At 34.8% G+C, this 24,308-nt stretch overlaps 1 protein-coding gene across 6 annotated transcripts in view; it reads left to right on the top strand.

Moving 5' to 3' along the window:
* CADM2 (cell adhesion molecule 2) overlaps positions 1-24,308 on the top strand; it is a 1,006,464-nt gene that overhangs the window by 903,101 nt on the left and 79,055 nt on the right. For all 6 annotated transcript variants that reach the window (XM_070252474.1, XM_070252473.1, XM_070252476.1 and 3 more), the window contains one exon: positions 11,940-12,118. In XM_070252474.1, coding sequence (XP_070108575.1) covers positions 11,940-12,118 — 179 coding nt within the window. The remainder of the gene's footprint in view (positions 1-11,939; positions 12,119-24,308) is intronic.

The raw sequence follows: 24,308 nt of genomic DNA, 5'->3' as shown, positions 1-24,308 counted from the left end.
TGTCACTCCTTCAGGATCATAGCAATTTTATCTTTTCCAGGGATAATCTTTTATTTGTTGTGCCATAAATTGGCTGGAATTACAGTTTGCAGTGTGACTGCTTTGTTTCTCAAAAGTGCTAAAATAATCATCAATGAACACTGCCTTATCAGTGGTCCAGGATTTCACAGGCATTCCACAAAATGCCATTATTTTCAAGTCTTCTAAAGAGCACTTGCCTCTTGCATATAGGTTATTCTCTGTTTCTACTATAAGCTTCTAACCTTGGAGGCAAGAAGTGCCTGAAAAAGTCAGAATCAAGTAGTATATGCTCAGATTAGTCAGGATAAAAGTCCATTTCTTATTTGCTACTGAAGTTTTAAATCTAATGATGGAGTTAACGTTGATGTCATTGTCCCATCTAAGTCTAACCTTTAATGGGCCTCCTACTTGACACTATACTAATGCAATAGTTGACTTCAGGAATTTACATGAGTAGATAAACTCAGAATTTCAACTTGCAATTTAATGGAATAAGTAGGTTTGAATTTTCCACTTCAAACTGATTTCATTTATTACTCCATTAAATACCTTTGACCCTCTAAGATGGAAGTACTAATGGTGCTATTTGAGTAGGGGCTTTCCTTGTTGAGCCTTTCAACAGCAATCACTGGGATTCTCAAACAGGAAATCAAGGGAAGAAAGATTCATTGCTTTTAATAAAAAGAATAATGCAGGTATGGGAAATATCATATCTATGCTGAGCAAAGACTAGCTACATAAGAATTATGAGGATAGAGCAAGATTGAAGAACACATCCAGGAACCACTAAAAGCAGAAGGGAGTGGAGACCAGTGAGGAAAAAAGCTAGAGTCATCTTACTTTTTTTCTCTTTCTCACACGCAAAAACACAAAGACATACTTATTAAACAAATCAGTACAAGTAACTGCAACAGGCTAAAAACATACTGGAAAATGACATATTTAAAAGAGATGTTGTTAAAGTATTTTCCTCATCTAGGTAATTTATTCAAACCTCTTCTTCATTTACTGTATTATTCCAGCCTTAAATATTTGAAATGTTAGGGCAGAGCCAACTTAAAAAATGATGGTACTACCTGTATTGAAACAAAGATTTTGCAAAAAACTATATTTTAAATATTATCTTAAAGAGTTACGGAAGGCAGAAATGTGTAGATCTAATTATATATTCTAAGTAACATTTATAATAATGAGGCATATTTCCACGTCACAAAAGCAAAACCTTTTTTTAAAAAAACGAAATATTCAAAGACACAGTAATGAAATATACGTTACTTTAAAATCATCTTTCTTAAGAACATGCAATGGAGAAAGGAAAGTCTCTTCAATAAATGGTGCTGGGAAAAGTGGACAGCCACAGGCAAAAGAATGAAAGTAGACCATTATCTTACACCATACACAAAAATTAACTCAAAATGGGTTAAAGACTTGAATGTAAGACCTGAAACCATGAAACTTGTAGAAGAAAACATAGGCAGTACGCTGTTTGACATTGTCTTAGCAGTGTATTTTCAAGTACCTTGTCTGACCCGACAAGGGAAAGAATAGAAAAAATAAACAAATGGGACTACATCAAACTAAAAATCTTCTGCACAGCAAAGGAAACCATCAACAAAATGAAAAGACCACCGAACAATTGGGAGAAGATATTTGCAAACCATATATCTGATAAGGGGTTAATATCCAAAATATATATAGAGAACTCATACATCTCAGTAGCAAAAAACTAACAACCCAGTTAAAAAATGGGCAAAAGATCTGAACAGACGTTTCTCCAAAGAAGATATACAGATGGCCAACAGACACATGAAAGGATGTTCAACATCATTAACTATCAGGGAAATGTAAATCAAAACTACAATGAGATATAACCTCACTTCCATCAGAATGGCTATAACTAACAAGACAGGAAATAACAAGTGTTGGAGAGGATGTGGAGAGAACGCAACTCTAATGCACTGCTGGTGGGAGTGCAAACTAGTGCAGCCACTATAGAAAACAGTACGGAGAGTACTCAAAAACTTAAGAATAGGACTACCATAGGATCCAGCTATTCTACTGTTGGATATTTATCCCAAGAACATAAAAACATGAATGTGTAAAGATTCATGCACCCCACGTTCACCTCAGCACTGAATAGTGATTACAATAGTCAAGACTTGGAAGCAACCTAAGTGCCTATCAAGGGATGAATGGATAAAGAAGATGTGGTATTTATACACAATGAAATACTACTCAGCCATAAGAAACAGTGAAATCTGGCCATTTGTGACAATGTGTGTGGACCTTGAGGGTATTATGCTAAGCGAATAAGTCAGAGGGAGAAAGTCGAATACTGTATGGGAAGTACAACATAAAAACAACAAACAATCACATAGAGACAGAGTTTGGACTGGTGGTCACCAGAGGAGAAGGGAGGAGAAGGAAAGGAAGATTAGGCACGTGTGTGTGGTGATGGATTATGATTAGTTTTTGGATGATGAACATGAGGTAATCTACATAGGAATCGAAATATAGTGATGTACACTTAAAATTTATATAATGTTATAAACTGATGTTACTTCAATTAAATAAAAAGAAGCTTCACAAGAGCAAAAATCAGCTGGTATTCACCACTGTACTTCCAGCACTTAAGAAAATGTTATCTTCTCATTAAACTTAATAAGATGCACATAGTAAAATCACCTTTCTCATTGCTCTTCATGTGCATTCTTGCATGATAACTTCAACAAGAGTATTTAAAAAAACAAACAAACCATATACCCTCTCCTCATTTTTTCTTGAGTTTGTTTTGATGTTCTGATAAAGACACAGAGATGATGGAAAAGTTGGGTTCACCAGGGCTGGGAATTAACCAGATAAGCGCAATGGGTGGGGAAAAGAAAAAAAATATTGATTGCATTGTAAGACTGGTTAAAGAGAGAAGTACAGTAGGAGGGGATTGAAGAATAAAGGGAAATAAATGGTGAGTTCATTAGTTAGGATTTGAGTTTGATGAGGAGCTGAATAGTGAGCTGAAAAGATGAGAGACTGTGATTGGAAAAACTGAAATTTTTAAGGTACTGAAATGATGATGACAAGGTTTAGTGTGTGATCACAACTGCAGTGGGGCTGACAAAATAATTATTGGATATGAGAGGGTCAGGGGACTGAGAGGTCCAGGTATTGGATGGGTTATAACTGTAAATGTTTAGGTCAATGAATAATTAAAGAGATTCTTTCTTGTTCCTATGACATCAATTTATTTTGACTTCTTGGCTTCTAAGTAAGAGTATTCCAGGATGTTTGGTAATCTGCACTTTTTTCCCTTTCTTGAGCTTTGAAGTCTGCTTGGCTCTAATCTGTCTGTAAAAACTCCAGTCCTGCCCTCTGCTCTGATTTCTAGTTTCTCATTTCCTTATTGCTGGATAGAGATATATCTCTTGATTTTCTTCTAGCATTTGAATTTAGCATTTCTGAAACTGAAATCACCAACTTTCCCTTTCTGCTATGTCTCAATTTGTTTTCATCCCAGTTTCTGTTTTGTTTGTTTATTCATTCATTTGTTTGGTTGGTTGGTTTTGCATCGTTATTTTTTCATATTTAGGACTGAGATTGTTCCTCTGATACAGACTGAACATCATAGAGAGAATTTCTCTCTCTCTTCATTAATGTCATACATTTCTAGCTCCAAAACGTAATGTTTACTTTCCCAAGAGCTCTTCTATTATCTTCTAATACTCTGTGCTTTCTTTTATTATTACTTCAACTTCACATAGGACCTTGTTTTCTCTCTCCAGAACTCTCTATATGGTCTCTTCATTGAATTTTCTTTCTCAGATATTTCATATTAGTATACTTAAAGAAAACTCTGATCAGGAATACTCACTTCTTAAAAACCTTAGCAAAGTATTTCTATTTTTCATGAAAGTCTATATTTTTTAGCCTGGCTTAAATGCCAGGCTAGAGAATATACAGGTTTAAATGTACAGGTTTGTTTTTACCTTTCACATCTCTACTCCAACCTTCCCCATTTTGTCCATGCCCCCTTTTATGACCAGAATGTTCCTAACCACCTGTCGTTCTCTCTTCCATATTAATGTCATCATCAGTCTTCTGGTCTAATAACAAAATAAGACTTTTTTATGTTCAACTTTTGTCCTATAAACTTTGTCTTGGACTAACTCCTTCTGAGCATACTTAGCCCTGTTTCTTCATAGCAGCTAATAAATTGGCTTTTGATATTATTCCTCCCAACTCAGTTATTATATAAAGTGCTTTTAACTTCGCCTTTCTTAATTTGTTATCTCAGCCAATAACAATATTACCTAACAACCCTCTTTTCTTTTCTTGGCACTCGTATTTAAATTCATCTATTCAACAATATGGCCTCTGAAGCCCAAGCATCCTACCCAGGGTTCTGACTCCTCTTGAGTTGGCATCTTCTATTTCTACCACTCAAATCCTACAATAATTAAAGACACTAATAAAGAGTTGTAAGCCGGTTGTAATGTCCCTAATATAGGTATGATGAATCTTTATGATGTTGTATAATTTATTTATGCCACCTACCATGTCCTGCCAAGTCTTATGGTTGATAGCATATATCTTACATAAACTACTAAAGTGTCATATTACAGAGAGAAGATATTTATTTTATTTTATTTATATCCCTCTTATTCCTGGTTCAAAAACTTGTGCAGATTGGTTTATAGATAATTGGTAGGTAATAAATGTGTAAACTCATGCAGTATCTAGTCAAGAATATTTCGGTATACTTTAACAACAACATCAACAAAATTCAATGGTCTGTCTGTCTCAAGATATTAGTGTAGGAGTAGAATATTTTCTAGTAATTAAACCCACCGAGACTCATTGAAGATTATTCTTCCCTAAATGTTTCTCAAGTTTTGTTTTCCCTTGAGCAAAACTATATCTATAAAGACAGACACATAAATGTTTCACTATGTTTTACAATGAACCTCAATTGTGATAAGTAAAACATTCAAAGTTAACTTGGCTAATAGTAAAAGCTATTTCATGTTTTAAGAATTGCTCTCATAAAATGTATGAAATCAATATCAGGAATAAAAGGAAAACAAGTTTCATTACAATTAAGCTGCATAACAATCAAATCTGTGGAAAAATCACAGCTTGATGTGCCTGCCCTCCAAGGGCCTAGATTAGTATTTTTAAAACAATTAAAAATATGTCTTTGAATATATATAGTATGCTATTTACAAACTATGCTCTGAAACATCTTGTTGGATACTCAATATTAAAATAACCCTTTGTGTACCTTTAATTTGAAATGATCAGTGTAGTAAATAGCTCCACATGCAATCCCTTTCTATTTCTTTCTGTTTAGCAACCACATCCTTTGCTTCCAAAAGAGACTCATTATAACATTATATATATGTATATTTTTTTTTGGAGGAAGATTAGCCCTGAGCTAACATCTGCTGCCAATCCTCTTTTTGCTGAGGAAGAGTGGCCCTGAGCTAACATCCGTGGCCATCTTCCTCTACTTTATATGTGGGACGCCTGCCACAGCATGGCTTGCCAAGTGGTGCTGTGTCCACACCCGAGATCCAAACCAGCGAACCCTGGGCAGCCGAAGCGGAATGTGCGCACTTAACCGCTGTGTCACCGGGCCGGCCCTTAACATTATATTTTGAATTGGTTTCACAGCTTTAAGAAAGGCTACTCCTTGAACTTGCTTTATATTTTAAATTTTAAAAAGGAACAAGCAACCCCAGCTTCTGGGTTTTCTCCTGTTTTTTTTCTTTTCTTCTTCTTTCTCCTCACTGGGTTGGCTATGTTTGGGCTGTGGTTAATGGATGCAGTCTCAATCTACCCAATGGAGAGCTTCGTAGACCAGAGTTCGCTCAAAATCTTTCCTTCTACTTGACCTCAATTTCAAACGCAGTTGTCAGTTAATTTGCATTTAATTTCCCTCCCTCCATTTCTCTAAAATTTGATAACATAAACACTGAGAGTTTTATGCATAGGCTCTCTGGTATAATTTCTTGATTTAAATGTTTTTGCTTAAAGCATAAAAGGAGATCCAAGATGTTTACACGACTCCTAGCACCTTTCACATTAGAGTGGAAATATCACACGAAATTTAGAGGGGAATTAGGCTTTTAAAAAATGTCCCTGGAATGAAAATTTCAATCATGTCTACTGCTGCCTGTGGAATTTCTAAACTGAAATGAAGGCATCGGTCCTCTTCATGAGCCATGTAAGTAGATAAGGCACCAAGTTGTTAACCATAAGTCCCTGCTTTCTCTTATATTAAAGGAAATGTAAGATATATATTCAAGTTTTTCTTTTTTCTTTGAGTCAGAACAAGATGTTTACTTGAATGCCATTACAATGACATACTTTTTTTCTTTCATCTAGGAAAAGTAAGTTTAATATTCATAAGATTAATTTCAGTACTAAAACCCAAATTGTCTTGTGCTTATGAAAGAAAAGACACTTCAGAACTATAAGGGGATATAGCTATTTGGGAAAAGTAAGATACTAGACAGAGCATCCATTTCAAACTTTGGAAGATCTTTTACTCCTGTCCATTTCTGCAATGACACCAAGAGAATTCTTTCCCTAGAAGACCTGCATTATGAGACTGACTTTTCCATAACTGAACCTTTTATTCTTTATGCTTCTCAAGCATGAGCCTGAGAGAGGATGAGAGCCGTGAAGGCAAAGCAAGATTCCATTCTATTCAATATCTATGGAGTAAACGATCTGGTATATTGGGAGAATTAGAAGGACTGTTACTGGTACAACTTTACAGAATGGCCCAAAGGGCAACTAGAGAGTTTCAGTGGAAGTTAGTAATCAGGTTCGTATCTAGTTCAAGATATTAATAGACTGGTAGTCTGAGACAGTTATGGCAATTCTTTCCAACACCAATCTATAAATAAGGATTTGTTAAAGATATAGGAGAATCACTTATTGGATATGTACAAACAAAACACTGAGTTAAAAACAACCTCACCAAGGCCTTAAAATACAAGGGAATAAATAGACGAGCATATTTGGTTTCTTTTTTCTCTATTTTCTTGTAGTTTTCTGTCGCCTGAGGAAGAAAGGGCTACAAAAATGTCTTTAGGTGCACAGGAAAATAGACCATGTTTTTAGTCCTATAGCTTTGGTAGACCAAAACACAAATCAAATTTCATGTTGTATGGAAGATTTCCATATAGCTTCTACCAATCCTGGCTTTTAAAGTTTTGGGGAACTCTCTGGATTGGCTATATTAACATTCTCACTGTAGAGTTACACAGTGTTATCTCACGCTGGATGCTGGGCCACTGTCCCGTTACTCGGGTGTCCAGCTCCTACTTGTTTTCCTCCTTATCACGTAGAAACTGTAGACTGGAACCACTTTTTAAATGATCTCCTTTGGTTGCCTGAACAGCAGGGAAGATTGTTATTCATTTGAGCAAGAAATGCAATCATTTCTGGGTTCCAATTAGAGAAAGCCTAGGGGCCCTCTTTATTAAGATGAAACACAAATTGTATCAAGACTTGCTAAACCACTTAATATTTTTATGGTGATATTAAGAAGCTTGAACATTTTAAATACTAGTTGGAATATGTGTAGACTATTTTTAATCAATGCATGAACGCTAACCTCCGTTTCATTATAATTGCATCTGTTTTCGCCACCTTGAAGGTTTACCATACAGAGGAGGATCAGGAATCCTACAATGTTCAGTGTCAACAGTGACTTACATTGCTGTAATCTCTTGTTAACTATTTTTGCAGGTGTTTTTTCCATTATTTCCTAAAAGAGAAAATTATTTTTTTAGAAAAAAGAATTTTTTAAATATAGACTGGCAACTTGATTTTTAACTTCATTTCTAGACACAATTTAAAAATATGTATAAAAATTTAATTACATATTTACAGAGCCATATGCTTTAAGATGTGACTGAAAGCTTGTGAACATGAGAAGAGAAAAATTATGACAGTTTGGATTTTGGGGGTATAATTTTGAGTATGGAAATGTGTGAATACTCATTTGATCACATCTGTGTGTGTTTCAAAATTCTGACTTATACATCAAGAAAGTATCCCCTCTTAATATAACAAAATACTTCCAGTGAGTAGTAGTTTAAGGATAAATCTTCTAAATTCAAATTATCCTTAATGAAGCTGTTATCTTCTGTTGCCTTGTGTGACCTTTTATAAAGGCAGAACACAATCTCTGATGTTTCAGGTATGTGCGGTAAGTCATAGCGTTATTGCACCAGTTTTCTCGCTTCAAAGGATGCTAAGGATGCAGGTGGTGCAAGATTATCCAGGCTATCAGTTTTAAAATTAGAATTAGTAAATTCAAGTAGCAACTAGAGGATATGAAATATATGAAGCAAGTTGAGAAGTATTAATGATTTGGTTCTTATAAAAGATACTATGAGAGTGAGTTGTCTATATAACTGGATGATATAAATTATTGTATTTTTCCAATATTTTTGGATAACTAAATATTTTCGGATAATTTGTTTTTCATAGCCTGCTCCTTCAAAAGTTTCATGCTGCCAGTCCTGATAAAATTGCCCTCCCTTCTTTGTTCTCTCTCTAGTGTTTTCGCTACTAAGCTAAGTGATTCTTTTATCACCTTGCATATCTAGTTGGTTTGATACAATTTCCAACATTTATTATTGTTCGGTTCACAACTTTTCTCTCTTTTACAAATTTTTTTCATAAAAATATATCTTCTTTGCCTTAGAAGAGCTGTCATAATCAAAACCATCACATATCAAGACCTATGCTCTAATTGTATTCACAATAACAAAATGTAAGTTCAAAGTTTTCACCAAGATAAACAAATAAATAAAGCTTTCCTGAAAATAATTTCCAATGATGTGATAAAATCATGTTTTAATTAAAAAATTTGACGTAGAAGAACTAGGAAAATATCCATCAAGTTAGAAAGCATGCGGTAGTAGACAAAGCATTTACTATGGAGGCAGACCAGGGTTTGGCTACATCTCTGATCTTCTATATTTTTATATGTATTACATTTTTGAAAATGATATTTACAAAGTGTTCTTGTGAGGATTATTGAAAATATATGTAAAGGATTTAGGATAGTGACCATTATCAACACATGGTAGTATGTATTGTTAATAACCGTTCTTATTATTAATAATTACAAAAGACTGTGCAATCTTGGAAGACAGAAATCCATGGTTCAGTTATCTTTTCTTCCCTAAATGCTGATTTTAAGATAGGAATTCTTTGCAAGTATTTGATTAAAAGCGAAGTCAGTTTCTATGAGTTTGGGTTTTTTTTAAGATTCCACATATAAGTGAGATCGTACAGTATTCGTCTTTCTCTGTCTGACTTATTTCAATTACCATAATGCCCTCAAGGTCCATCCATGTTGTCGCAAATGGCAAATTTCCTTCTTTTTATGGCTGAATAATGTTTCATTCTATTTGCAATATATTTTCTTTATCCATTCATTTGTCAGTGGACACTTAGGTTGCTCCCTTATCTTGGCTGTTGTGCATAATGCTGCAGTGAACGTGGGGTTCAGATATCCTTTTGAGCTAGTGATTTCATTTCTTTTGGATATATACACAGAATTGGAATTGCTGGATCATATCGTATTTCTATTATTAACTTTTTGAGTCACCTTTATACGGTTTTCCATAGTAACTACACCAACTTACATTCCCACCAACAGTGCACAAGGGTTTCCTTTTCCCTACCTCCTCCCCAATGCTTGTTATTTCTTATTTTTTGATGATGGTCCTTCTAACAGGTGATATCATATTGTGATTTTCATTTGCATTTCCACCATGGCTAGTTATATAGAGCACATTTTTATGGACCTATTGGCCATTTGTATGTCTTTTTTGTAAAAATATCTATTCGGATCCTCCACCCATATTTTAATCGAATTGTTTATTTTTTTGCTATTGCGTTATATGAGTTCTTTATATGTTTTGGATATTTACCCCTTATGAAATATATGATTTGAAAATATTTTCTTCCATTCTGTAGGTTACCTTTTCATTTCGTTAATGATTTCTTTTTCTGTGCAGAGGCATTTTAGTTTGATATAGTCCCACTTATTTATTTTTGCTTTTGTTTCCTTTGCTTTTGCTGTCAAATCCAAACAATCTTCACCAAGACCAATGTCAAAAAGCTTACTGCCTATGTTTTCTTTTAGGAGATTTATGATTTTGGATGTTACATCCAATTCTAATCCATTTTGATTATGTAGTAAGACAGGGGTTCATTTCATTCTTTCCAGGTGGCTGTCCAGTTTTCCTAACACTATTTATTGAAGAGACTATCTTTTCCCCATTGTATATTCATAGCTCCTTTTTTGAAAATCAATGGACCACATATGTGTGGGTTTATTTCTGGGCTCTCTATTCTGTTCCATTGATCTATGTGTCTGTATTTATGACAGTACCATACTGTTTTATTACTATAGGTTTATAATATAGTTTGAAATCAGGAATTGTGATGCCTCCAGCTTTTTTCTTCTTTCTCAGGGTTGATTGGTTATTTGGGGCCTTTTGTGGTTCCATACAAATTTGAAGATTGTTCTATTTCTTTGAAAAATGCCATTGGGATTTTGATAGGGATTGCATTTAATCTGTAGATTGCTTTGGGTAGTATGAGCATTTTAACAATATTAAGTCTTCCAATCCATGAGCATGGAGTATTTTTCCATTTATACGTGTCCTCTTCAATTTCTTTCGTCAGTATCGTATAGTTTTCAGTGTACAGGTGTTTCACCTCCTTGGTTAAATTTTTTCCTAAGTATTTTATTCTTGTTGATGCAATTGTAAATGGGATTGTAAATCAATTGTAAAATTGATTTTCTCAATTTATGTTTCTGATAGTTCATTGTTAGTATATAAATATGCAATTGATTTTTGTATATCGATTTTGTATCCTGAAACTTTACTGAATTCATTTGTTAGTTCTAGTAGTTTTTTTGTTGGCATCTTTAGAGTTTTCTACATATACTGTGGCATCTGCAAATAGAGACAGTTTTACTTTTTCCTTTCTAATTTAGATGTCTTTTATTTATTTGTCCTGCTTAATTGCTGTGGCTAGGACTTCAAGTACAATGTTGAATAAAAGTGGCCAGAGGCACAGTGTGGGGAGTAGGGGAAATGGGTGAAGGGAGTCCAAAAGTACAAACTTCCAGTTATAAGATAAATAAATCCTAAGGATGTAATGTACAGCATCATGACTATAGTTAACAATACTGTGTTGTATATTTGAAAGTCGCTAAGAGAGTAAATCTTAAAAGTTCTCATGACAAGAAAAAAAGTTCTAACTATGTGAGGTCATGGATATTAATGAAACTTATTGTGGTAATCATCAAATAACTATTTTGTACACCTTAAAGTAATACAGTCTTATGTCAATTATATCTCAATAAAACTAGGGACTAAAGAGAGAACTGTCAGGAAAAATCTTTACGGGGTGAGAAACGCAGGAGAAGTAAGGGAGAGAAGCTTCCCATGGTTTCAGGCAAAAGTGTGCCACAGTGATGGCCCCAGGTGCAAAGGTATAATTCCAGGTACCTCTGAAGAAGGCTGTTCCAATAGCCCACAGGCAGTCCTCCAGAGACTAGCAGGTGTGAGGCATTAGCAGTAGGATCAGGGCCACAGGACCTGCTATTGTATATCAGTGACCGCTATAATGACTCAACAAATCAGTTCCTTAATACATGTCTGCTTAGTTAAGCAGAATAGAATTAAATTATATCTACCATACCTCCAAATCTTCTGAGTGAGTGCATGATGGTTCTTTCGATGCCTTGTAGAAATTAGCACATGGTTATGCACAAAATGGGTGTTAAAAATTTATGAATTGCTTGATTTACTTAATTCACAGAATATTTAACATTTCTTATTGTTCCTTTCTATATGTATGTTTAAATTCAATAGGCCAGAACCCGTTTTGTGGACAAAGGATGGCGGAGAATTACCAGATCCTGACCGAATGGTTGTGAGTGGTAGGGAGTTAAACATTCTTTTCCTGAACAAAACGGATAATGGTACCTATCGATGCGAAGCCACAAACACCATTGGCCAAAGCAGCGCAGAATATGTTCTCATTGTACACGGTGAGTACTTTTTTGATTTCATTATACACGAAAGAATAAATGACCTGAAAAACTGTTTAAATTTGACAAAATATTTAGAATAATAAACAAAATTAAACAGGTTTTCTTTTTCTTTCAGAAAGACTTCTCATAAGTGTAAATATCTCCAAGATTCACAATTAATATGTTCCAAGTCAAAATAATAAAATGAAATTACAAGAAACTAAAAATAAAAATTATTTTTCCAAAAAGATTTTTATTATAAACATATTGTATAGTTTTTGGTGGTGACTAGTAAATTATATTAATGTCTTTTATTTTGCAAATAAATGCCTTTACTTATAAATCAGAATTATGAAAACTATATTTCCCTTAAGCTAATTTTGTTGTATTATCATAAAAATATACTTTATAAGCACTATAACTGGTTTCACAAAAAAATGGTAGCATGTCACTGAGATGCAGCAAAGACAGAGGTGTACAATTTTAATGAAAACTGCCTTAATTTTTTGTGAAGAATAATTTGAAATCCACACACATTTTTTCTCCTCCGCACTAATCTCACAATTTGAAGAAATATAATAAAATGATAAAAAGAAATACCAATATCCAAGATTGAAGAGATCTCTGTTTTTCCCAAACAGCCACAATGGATAGCTTATGAAGTAACTTTACCATATTTTTAGATGGAGATAAACTTTTATGAGATTGATAAATATTGCAATAAACAAAATTAGTCAGGTTCCTTTATCGCGGGACATCTCAGAATTTATTTTATATGCCAGGATACATTGTGAATCTCCAAGAGAAAGAGGCACTACAGAATGTAAAATTTCCCCTCATATATTTCACCAAGAAAACCTTTACGAAGACCAGTCTTGGGTTCCTCAATATTACAGTATTCCAGACAAATATTGTGTAAAACATGACACTTTAATAAATCCAGTGGACCCAAGAAATCATGGAGAGAGTATGTCCATTTATCTTTCTAAGTGAATCTAAGTATAGAATACTGTTAGAAGCATTTGTTAGTTCTATACCTTTCCGAAAAAGAATTTGGGTAGTAAAGTCTAATTCTTTGCAAAGAGATTTAATTTTAGGTAAAAAAAAAAAATCTGGTTTATGCTTTTTCCCAGATATTTACTCTGTTATGATGTAGGCCAAAATTGGAGAAAAAATAATATATGTAGTCAATATACCACTTTCCTATTTTCAAATTGTTTTAGTGTATACAATGTCTCAATTCTTAATCCCGCTCTCCTATTGAACGAGAATGAAGGTTCACAGGGAATCAACTGTCCACAAAAAAGCATCTTGAAGATAGTAGAGCTGAGCAATTAATTTCTAACATCACACAAATTATGGAAATTTCAACTTTTGGGAAAGATAAGCCTAATTGAATTAGGCTGACGAAGTGGAATTAAATGTGGTAAACCCTGTAGACACAGCCTGCCAGCCTGAGAGTCTAACAACCACTGAGTGTGTCAAGAAGATAAGTTAGATCCTTAGTGCAGGATCCAGGAGGAGCTTTCAGTTTCTGCTGACCTGGATGTTTAGTTCATGCAGTCATGCAAGTGAAGGGAAGTCTGATTCACCCTTAACTTTCTAAGTGCTTCTCTCACCTAACAGTTTCTGGGCACCTGGGGGCATGTTGTACAGCATGTCACACTGTATCTAAAGCAATATGACATAAAAATATAGAGAATTACAAGGGAAGTGACAGAAAGAATAATATACTTAGATGTAAAGTATTTCATTTGTTTTTTTAAAGTAATTCAAGTGGGGAAAATTCATATGTTTTCCCAGTGTTTGCAAGCTAGCCAACAGCATGATTTCCTAAATAGCCAAGCTACCTTTAGGTAGTTGGCAGTTGACATATTTCTAATAAATACTTCTCTAAGCACTTTGTAAGAAGTTATTTCTGGCTTTCCTTTTTGAACTACAATTCATCAAAAGCACCCCATAGATTAATGCTATTCATGCTGCTAGATAAATGCTGTGCAGTTCAACAGCAGTTTACCTAGGGTTATTGACACAAGTAATGAGAGGCTCTGTGGAACAGGGAAACCATATTACACTGTGTGTAAAAGGGCTCCAATTGGGTTCATTACAAAATAAAGGGTTTTTTTCCCCCTTTGCACACGGGTATAATGTTTCATTAGTCACTAGTTGTATAAATATAAAAAGCCACTCTCTTCTGTTAATGGTTTGGCTGTTTCAAAACCCTACTAAATGATGAAATTTGAGTGGCGTTTCGATCTGTAATGAATGCTGTATGCATTTCGGAATGGAGTGATAAGTGATCATTTGTGAGAACTTTACCCTTTTATCTTTTACACGCAGGTTGGTTTTACATTAGCTGTGATAATTTAATATAGCTCCAGCACCAAAGGGCCTTTCAGGAGCTGAGACGCTGTCTTTGACTCGACCACAGTTGCCTGGGTTCTATTGATTCTTTTCTTGATGAGGTCTGAGCACTTTCCTGTGAAATCATCTGGTATCTACATGCCATCCTAATGGGTAGATTTGATTCTTTGGGTGTCAGTGGAAGTGCATTATTTAAATGTTATCACATTTAATTGTTAACAGAACTGACATTTCATGTTATAGACACTGCAGGGTTTTTTTCTACTTCCTAATTACACCTTTGCAAATTTCAGCATTAGAACTACAGATGATAATTTGAAACTGCCAGTCTAAAATTCACCCTCAATGAAAGGCCTAACAAAATTCAGTGTACAAACACCTGTAGAATAAAACATTATATTTATGAAACATTTGCACTGTGGAAATTCCTTTAAGAAAGAAAGTATCATTTTCCATTAACAAACTCAGCAATGGAGAAATTAATGTTAAACTGGTAGCCATAGTTATACCGTCAATTCATGTGAGCACGGTAGTTTTTGTTTTTTGCTTCTGTATAAAAATATTGAAGTTATTCTCATGTTATTATTGGTATCATGCTATTTATTTATTTAGAATGGCTAATTACCTCCATAATAATGGTCTTGAAATATGCTGTTCCATTGCTGTTTTTACTATTTGGAGAACTATGGATCAAGAGAAAAATTCGTTTATCCATCCAATAGATATTTAGTATTTATCCTCTGAGAGCAAAGGCACTGTAGGAGCAAAGGTGAATAGTACTCAAGAATTTTAGAGTTTAATATGGAAGGTAAGTTAAGGATTCAAGTAGTTATAATACAAAAACAGGAGCGTTAGGAGAGTGAACATATAATGATGTTGATGTTTAGAGTCTACAAGAATATGGTCCAAGTATCTGGAATTTTAAAATATATTAACACAGTACTCTTGGGTTATTCATTAAAAAACTGTGTATGTCATAGATGGAAGTACCCAGCAGAGTGCCACACATGTAGATATGCAACAAATCAGAGTATTATTATTATTATGATACTACTGGTAGTGTTATGATACCAAGGGCAATCTCACTCCAATGCTTGGGCATGAAACTTACCCAAGAGTTGCATACAACTTACTGCCCATAGTCTTTTCTGAATGGCATCCAGAGCATAAATTATGTTATCCCTATTGAGGAACAAGAAAATTCTAAATTCTTGCTAACTAAGCAATAGAGATCTCAAAAATTCAACAGTATAGCAAATTAGTAATGTATAGAGAGCAAGATAAAATTTATAATCACTCTTGTTTCTCTCATGCAACATCAGGTTTGGAGGGTTTAGATAAAACATCTTCTCTCCAAGCGAAGACTACCTGAATCTGCATCTTCCAGTATAGAGAACGTAGCAGATATCCATTTATCACACAAGGAATGGCTGCAGAGTTTTACAGATGACCTTAGGCTAATCTTATTTTGCGGTTGGAAGCAATTCAAGTCCTTATAATTATTTGTCTTCAACTGATTAAAAAATCTTCTTTTGACGGTGTCAGAAACATATAAGGAAGTTTTGAGAGAATATCTACGGAGAGTGAGAAACACAAATTACCACATCCCCTCAAATCCTAAACCTCTTCCTTCTTAACTTTCCCAAGGTCTCTTATCTCCCTTCACACTCATACTATAGAAATTTGTAACCACTCCTCAAAATACAAATGCAAGATGGACAGAGAAGCTGAAACTCTTTAGTATCATCTCCAGCCTCAAAGCCCTCCCTAGGATTTGGGAAGAAATATAGCAATACAAGTAGAAAAAATTAGTAACTTATTTCTTCATCTACCAGTAGCTGCACTAACCATGGCACGTCCAGATTGTGGAAGATGGTAGCTGGGAGTCTGATAAAAGCTTCAGTGGAGCGCTCACTCCACTTAGGACCCAACTCAGGGCTCTCTCAGACAGTTGTAACAGAGTTGAGATGCACTATCCCAGAAAGGTTTTCATAATACTCCCCATCTCTCTTCAAATGTACTCTTCCTATTACCATAGTAACCCTTATATGAGATTTAAAATTATATTGCCACTGCTCTAACTTATTCCGTTACTTCTTTATTTTTCTACTTGTCTGAATAAGCTTTTATAACAATTCATTATTTCTTCATTATCTTAACTCTTGCTATTCTTATTTTGAATGAAATTGCCCGCTATGCATCTTCCCACATTTTCGCTTTTCTTTATATGTACATATTTTGCTTTTCTAGCAAACTTCATCTCTATGACCACATAAAGACAAGAGAAACTTGCCATAACGTGTATTATGATAGTAAAAAGTGAAAGTATAAATATCTTGTTTATATTTCTGTAATGCCAATCAGTTTACTGACAGTTGCTGCCTTGGTATCCCGAAGATATCACTTGACAGTTATGGTTTGTTTTGTTTATTTGTTCATGTATCTATTGAAATGAATACTGATGAAAAACGTGATAGTACTTTTTGTTTGTTTCCAGGATAATTTACCTCAGAAATAACATATATAGAATAGGATCCATCACATTTTATTGTTCATTAGTAAAAATGATTATAAAAAGAGTGTTTCAGATTTTTAATTTTAATGATAAGAAAGAATATTACTGCTAGAAATGTATATGTGTTTTGGTCTAGTGAAAGGTATCAAACTATTAAATATGCCGTTCCAGCTTCAAAGAATCAATAAAACTGCTACTTTTCTTTCACTCTGCTTTCATTGTTAATAATAAACGTCAAAAATACTCAGGGACAGAAAGTTAGACACTGAGTTATTATAGACAGCTGTGTCAAGCCAAGCTTCCAACCTGTATTGCTCGTTTAGACATAGAATTGCCTTCCGTTTTGGCGGGTTCTGCATCTGCGGATTCAATCAACCACGGATAGGCCTAGGATGGTTGCATCTGTACTGAAGATGGACAGACTTTTCTTCTTGTCATTATTCCCTATACAATACAGTATAACAATTATTTACATAGCATTTGCACTGTACTAGTTATTATAAGTAATCTAGAGATGATTTAAAATACACGGGAGGGTGTGCATAGGTTATATGCAAGTACTACGCCATTTTATATAAGGGACTCAAGCATCTGCGAATTTTGGTATCTGCGCAGGTGCTGGATCCAATCCCCGCCAATACTGAGGGGTGATCACGTATCTCTTTCAGAGACTCTAGGTAAAAGCATGATCACTTTCCCTCCTGGGTGCTGACTCTCCATTTCAGTTGATTTGCTTACCATGGGAGAGAGCCAAATTGAGTCACGGAGGGTATTGCTTTAACAAACATTCCCAAGCCATCTATCATCTCTTTCAAATATTTAACTAGTGTGCAAAAGATAAATTCAGTTGCTTTAGGCTTATTAGTACATGAGCCTAAATTTACCAAAATAATTAAAATGTATATAGGTGAACGCAGTAATACTTATGAAACAGATTAGGAATGTCATAAAGTAATATCCCAAATTTGTTTTTAAACTTATCTTACCCTAGAACTAAGCAAATATGATTATAATGTATACTTTCCTAGTCTTACAGGATATATTTTACTTATTCGTGTTATGATTATCAACGATGTGAAAGCTAACGAGGACTCCCATCACATTACAATGAAAAGTCTGCTTCTGCACTTCATGCTATATGTGTAACTAGAATAAAGAGTTGGCAGTCACATGTACATTTACTGTTACAATTATCCAGCAATGATGTTTAGAAACATTGAGAGGCTACATGAAATTTTTGCTTAGTTGTACTGCTAGGAAAAGCAATGTAGATCAGGATGGGAGTAACACAGTGAATCTTTGAGCTCAGTTCAGTGGGTGGGGAGCAGGAACAAGAAGCCTGGATTACAGACAGATGCACAACCTAGCAAACATTAAAAAGGGATTCAGCTAAAATCTGTTCCCTCGCATGGAAACAGACCTACCAGTTGGTAAATTAATTCTGTGTACTCATAATGAGCATTTTTCCCTTGGAGAAGCTTTCTTTAGAAGCATAGATGGAAAAATATACAGTGTAGAAAGAAAAGGATAGAAAAGACATCCATATGGAGCAACAAACAGTGTGCTAATGGAGGAACCCTAGGGTTGCTGCTCTCATCTCCGGGTGAGAGTTTCTAGACAGTAAACTAGTTGGACGAGTCTTAAAACAGTGCCTTCTTTAAAAGCTGAGATAAAACATATCATTGCTGGACATGAATAAGCAGGAAAAGCTGTGATGCCTGTGGGAAAGGCATACCTCTGACTGGATGAATATGCTATTGAACTCTGCAGAGAGAAGTGGAATGGGATTAAGTAGTGGAGAAAGGAGCACTGTTTTCACTATAAAACATTTAAAAAGGTGCATGTGTGCAGGCTGACTCAACACAGAGTTGGGGCTTAATTCTCTCTCTCTGTTTTAAGATGAGCATGAAGTGGATAAATTAAGGTTTCACCGTTCAGAGTAAAAATTCCATTCAGAAATACCGCTCTGAAGTAAATGTTTCTATGGTTCCCTGGTGGACTATTGACTACAGTGTCCCTCCTTCCTGAAGGCCCTCATTCCTGCCTGAATGGAGGAAAGAATTCACCACTCAACAATTTCAACGTTTTGAATATCTTTTATTGCACTGTTTCTAGATAATCTCTACTATTAGTTGCAGTAAGGTGAATAAAAGGGTAGAACCCACGGCATTCGGGCTTTCGAGACTTTTTATATGCAAATAAGGCTAGATTGTAGCTTTACAAAAATGTACAGAAGTCGCTTACCTAAGTATATATGCATTCATTTATTAGAGAATTCAAGCAATATGCAATGGCTCATGGGGGAAATTTTTGGCATTTGTTTTCAAAACAATGGCATGCTTAATCAGAAGAACAGGTTTTACATAAAAACCTGCTTTGTAGCTTCTCACAATGTAGTTTTCACAAACATTGGAACAATATATCATGTGTTTCTTCTGGAATTTAAGAATTATCCTTGATTCCTCTCTGAGCTTCTCTCCAATTCATCAGCAAGTTCTGTCAACACTGTTTCTAAACCGTGCTCCCGGTATGTCCACTTCCCTCCGTCATCTCTAGCCCAGACTATTGAAACATTGCCTAATGGGCTCCCTGCCTCCAACTTCCACATCTCCCAACTATTTCCCACACAGCTGCAATATATAAATGTTTTAATGCGTATTCCTTCATGTCTTTCTCTCATTTAAATTTCCCCAAAGGCATTTCATCACCCTTGGCATAAAATGCAAATCTCTCTTACCCTAGCTGACCAAATCTGGCACAATATGCTACCACCTCCATCTGTGATATCTCACCAGCCTCCACAGAATCTCTTCTGTCTCCCTGGTCCTCTTTGAGCTCCCCTAAGACATCCAGCTCATTCTTTTTATATGAACTTTTTTTTTTCTTCATATGAGCTTTTTCCAGGAAGTACAAGGAATGTTGTCAGGAATGCTGATCTTTGTAAGAGCAATTCCTTATCATTCAGATCTCAGAGTGAATGAATCTTCTCAGAGAAGCCTTTTTTTGTCCTCTCCAGTCTAAAGCAGCCTCCATGTATCACTTTAATTCTCTTAAGGGCATTTATCATTATTTGGTATTTTAGTTGTTTATTTCGATATTTGATTGTATACGTGTGTATGTGTTTATGTATGCATATGTACACACATATATATGTGTATATGTATATGTGTGTGTATATATATATGTATGCATGGTACATATATTATATATGCATGCATTTACGTGCATATATTATATATGTATCTGTAGATGTTAATATATTCTATGTCCACCCAGTAGATTATTACTTCCTTGAAAGCAGAGATCTTACGCACCTCGTTTATCTCTGTATCCCTAGCTCTTAGAACAATCCCTTCTAAATAGTCGGCAGTCAATAAATATTTCCTTAATGATTAAATTTCTTTGTCTTTCTGTTTATTTATAAACATAGCTACATACTCATTCATATCCACATACAAACGTATATACACCTGTGTAGATATGTCTGAGTATATTTATGTGTGTGTATACATACATATACATATATACATCTTCTGAGCAAAATCAGGGTAATTGATATTCATTCTTTGGTCACCAAAATCAAGACATTTAACTTTCATCCCACACTGGGAAAAGTAGTGAGATATATTTACTTGGCAATCCATTTGTAAATGGCGCCTTACAGAGTTGAACAGTGTACAATATGAATAACTGTATATAAAAGATATAATCTAATAGAACTATTTGAAATTGGAAGAGTTATGTAATTGACTTCACATGTCAATTCGTCTTTCTGCATAATTCTATAATTAGCACTAACTGGAAACTGGATTTGTTTTTGGAAATATGTACATCATCTCTTATAAAGATAACGGTCATATTTAGCCAAATATAAAACTTGTCTGAGGCATGGCTTAGAAATCTATATCACAATGCTAGACTACCTAATACTTTACTATCCAGGAAGTCTTTCTTGAGTGTCTACTGTATGCAAAGTGCTAGGCCAGGCACTGTGGAGCCTACAATGAATGAATAGACACTCTCAATTATGCCTCTACTTCTTAGCAAAAATAAAACAGCAAAGTGTTTTCCGTTTTATGTTTCACCATAATGCAATTTCAGAGATGTTTTCAAGGTCCCCTCGGTAGTTGTAATATTCCAGGAGATACGTCCAGGAAAATATGAAATTCCACAATTAGTAATGTTTTACTTTGGTAAAATGTTTACTTCCTTGAGACTGTATTTTAAATGTAAATAATTTAGGGAGGCTTATCAGTTTGTGTCACTAAATCACATGTGGGAATCAGTTTATTAAATAACCTTTTCCAGGTTAAGAAAGACCTTACTTTGCACGAGAACTCTGAGCATTAGGGATGCAGGTGACAGGAAGGGGATATTAAAAGTGGAGCTCGGTAGGTGTTTCTTCACAATTCTGCTTAACATTACTCTTAGTGTTTGTTAGGTATTATCTTCTATGGGTACATCAAAGTGTATTTATTAACATGTATGCACAAAAAGTACCTGCAAATGGCCGTTGTTGGTTTTGCTAAATTACAGGATAGCAAGTTTATAATAATAATCTTTGAAACATTTCCACATTCTCCTTTAATTTTTATTTGTGTCTTTTTATATTGCAAAATTAAAATGTTATATTTGAATGCATTTTACTACCTTTAAATATTGCCAGATATGTTTGTGGAAATTAGAATTAACTGAAATTAGTGCTGTGTAATAACTTCCAATTTAATGACAACATTTTTCAACTTGTATATCTTTAGTAACATATTACAGTGGAATGGTTTAGTTAAGCCTTAAGGATATTTGGTTTAGGATACTGGAACTCAGTGTTACTCTTATGGAATTTGTATATTAAATAAGAGGAGGAATCAAGACAAAAATGAGAAATGTTTCTCAAGTTTTCGGCTGACAAATCTGTATAGTAACATGAATATATAAGCGAGTTTGAGTTAAGGAACTATTTTGTACAGTGAAAAATGAACATTGGGAAAAATAAGAATGAGCAGAGAAATTTAAGAGAGATTTTAATCATAATCATGACATATTTAAATATGAGCGGCTTGATAGGAAGAGTGATTTTTGTGTCCTAAAAAGTTCACTGACATTAACATTTCTTATTATCACATTCATATTGTCACTAATTTTTCATACACATGAGATTGTCTTGGAGTTGAGTTATGTGATTTACAATATCAGGCATCACAGGAACTCACTTCACGGCATTTTCAAATCTGAACCAACACTTCTAGGAATTCTATGCATCTCCTGAAGTCATATGCTAAAATTTTTTCATTTATAAGTTTCTTGAGAAAAGATGTTTTGCTTTAAGGAGATAACCGCTATCCATTGCTACTTAAGAACCTGGTCTAAAAGGATTTATGTAAATGACCAGGTCCAAACACTTCATGTTTTAGATGAGGAAACATAGATGCATAGAGGTGAAATTATATGCAAAATATCTCTCAGCTGTTTTATCACAGAACCTACATGAAAAACCCACATGTCTGCATCTGTCAGTCAGTGTTTTTCTACCACATCTCATTTCTTCCTTTGTATATTCATGTGTGATTTAAATTTTTCTTTTAATGGGGAACAGCACTCTTCTCCCATAGGAAACTGCCAGCCTCACAGAACTTAAAGTATTTGACCAAATCATCCGATGTACTTTTGGATAAAGAACTTTTAGGAAAGAGCCTGCAGTAGAAAGTAGGTGGAGCTGAATCACGTGGAAGCATTCCCTTCAAAGGCGTTTTTATTCCTACTTTGAATTTCACTTTACTTTTGTCAGTTTAGAATATAAAGAAGTATTTTAAAAAGAAAAATGCATACATTTTTTCCAATAACAGACTGATTTTATTCATAAACTTTTCTTGTAATTACAGAGGACTGTTGGTTACCACCTACAGTTTAAAATTGCTGTACTTTTCATTTTTCAAGAACAGGGTTTTTTTATTATTATTATTATTGTGTAAGGATTCCATTTAGTATGTGAAGGCAGTGGAAGCTATCAGAGGGATGAACGGGGATTCATTCAAATCTAACTTTTAAAAGGTTCCTTTTTATGAAGCAGATGAGGTTACCATGCGACTCTGGAGGGGGAGGCACGCACTGGCGAGTTGAGGCCTTGTCAACCTAGTGGTTGTCGTTTAAGTGAGAGCCTAGGAGCTGTTATCCATTCTTATGCTATAATCCAAAGAGCCTGCTCCATGTAGCTGAACATAATGGGAAGAGATAAACGTCCTTCTCTGCACAGGCAGAAAAGCAAATACAGTAAACTTTTCCTCTTACAATTGCTTCCAATGGCAGTGCAATTATCAGTAAGAAGGTTAAGGATGCCCTATTATCTTTAAGGTTAGGAAATGTCAATAGCCTCTATCAAAAAGACACTTCTTACCTTAATACTTCTAATATACATCAAGTTTTGACCCTTCTGTGTCTCCACCGATAATCCTGGTTTGATTCACTCGATTACCCTGGGACTATGCTGGGGAGTTAGTGACATAAAGCAGAAAGGACGCAGACATACGGAGCCCAGCCTAAGTGGCAGCAGTTTTTCTCCCTATTGAACACCAGTCCTTGGAGAGAAACAAGCAGCTTGGGCTTCTGAGACTCCTTAGACTTCATTTTGCTTCCAAAATCCCTTCTGAGTGGGCCAGAATGCCATTTTTAAAAGGAGAACCTGCCATGAAACAAAACAGGTTGACAAGTTAGAAACTGTTGTACACTGCATTTGTGGAGAACAGAACATACCTTTAACCTGAAAAGCTCGTTATTGGGGAAAAGGTGCTGTAGCGCTCTTCAGTTTATGTGCACAGGGCTCCCTGGATCCGATTTCATTCTGACAAGGTTATACAGGATCCCTTGTGCTCTAATAAGCTCCAATAACGAAACGGAGTTGCATTTTTTTTAAATTTCTTCATTAGGATGTGAAAAAAGGGAGAACTTTTCTATTATTTTGAATTGATATGATTCAGAGCTCTAACACTTTTGAAAACATTGAAAAATCATGTTCAGAATATAAGATTGTCCTGTATACTGCATTTTAATTTTTTTTTTAGTAATCATTTAGAATTGAAGATTCCTAGCGTGAATTTCTAAAAATCACCTCATATCTGGTAAAAGGAAGGGGGCAGCAATTTTTTTTTGACAGAAAGTAACCACATATGAGGCTCAATTACTGATTCATTTTATTAAAAATAATGCTTTCCCCATCTACTGATATCATTGTCATTGTCACCTGTAGAACATTATTTATAAAGCATCAGTTGAATTCCAAACACAGAACAGGTGCCCTAAGGAAGCTCAGAATTGTACCATGGAGTCTATTCTCTC

The sequence above is a fragment of the Equus caballus genome, chromosome 26 (assembly GCF_041296265.1).
Source record: "Equus caballus isolate H_3958 breed thoroughbred chromosome 26, TB-T2T, whole genome shotgun sequence".
In the NCBI taxonomy this organism is placed as follows: Eukaryota; Metazoa; Chordata; class Mammalia; order Perissodactyla; family Equidae; genus Equus; species Equus caballus.
The sequence above is the reverse complement of the archived record's forward strand: the minus strand, read 5'-3'. Positions and strand labels throughout refer to the sequence as shown.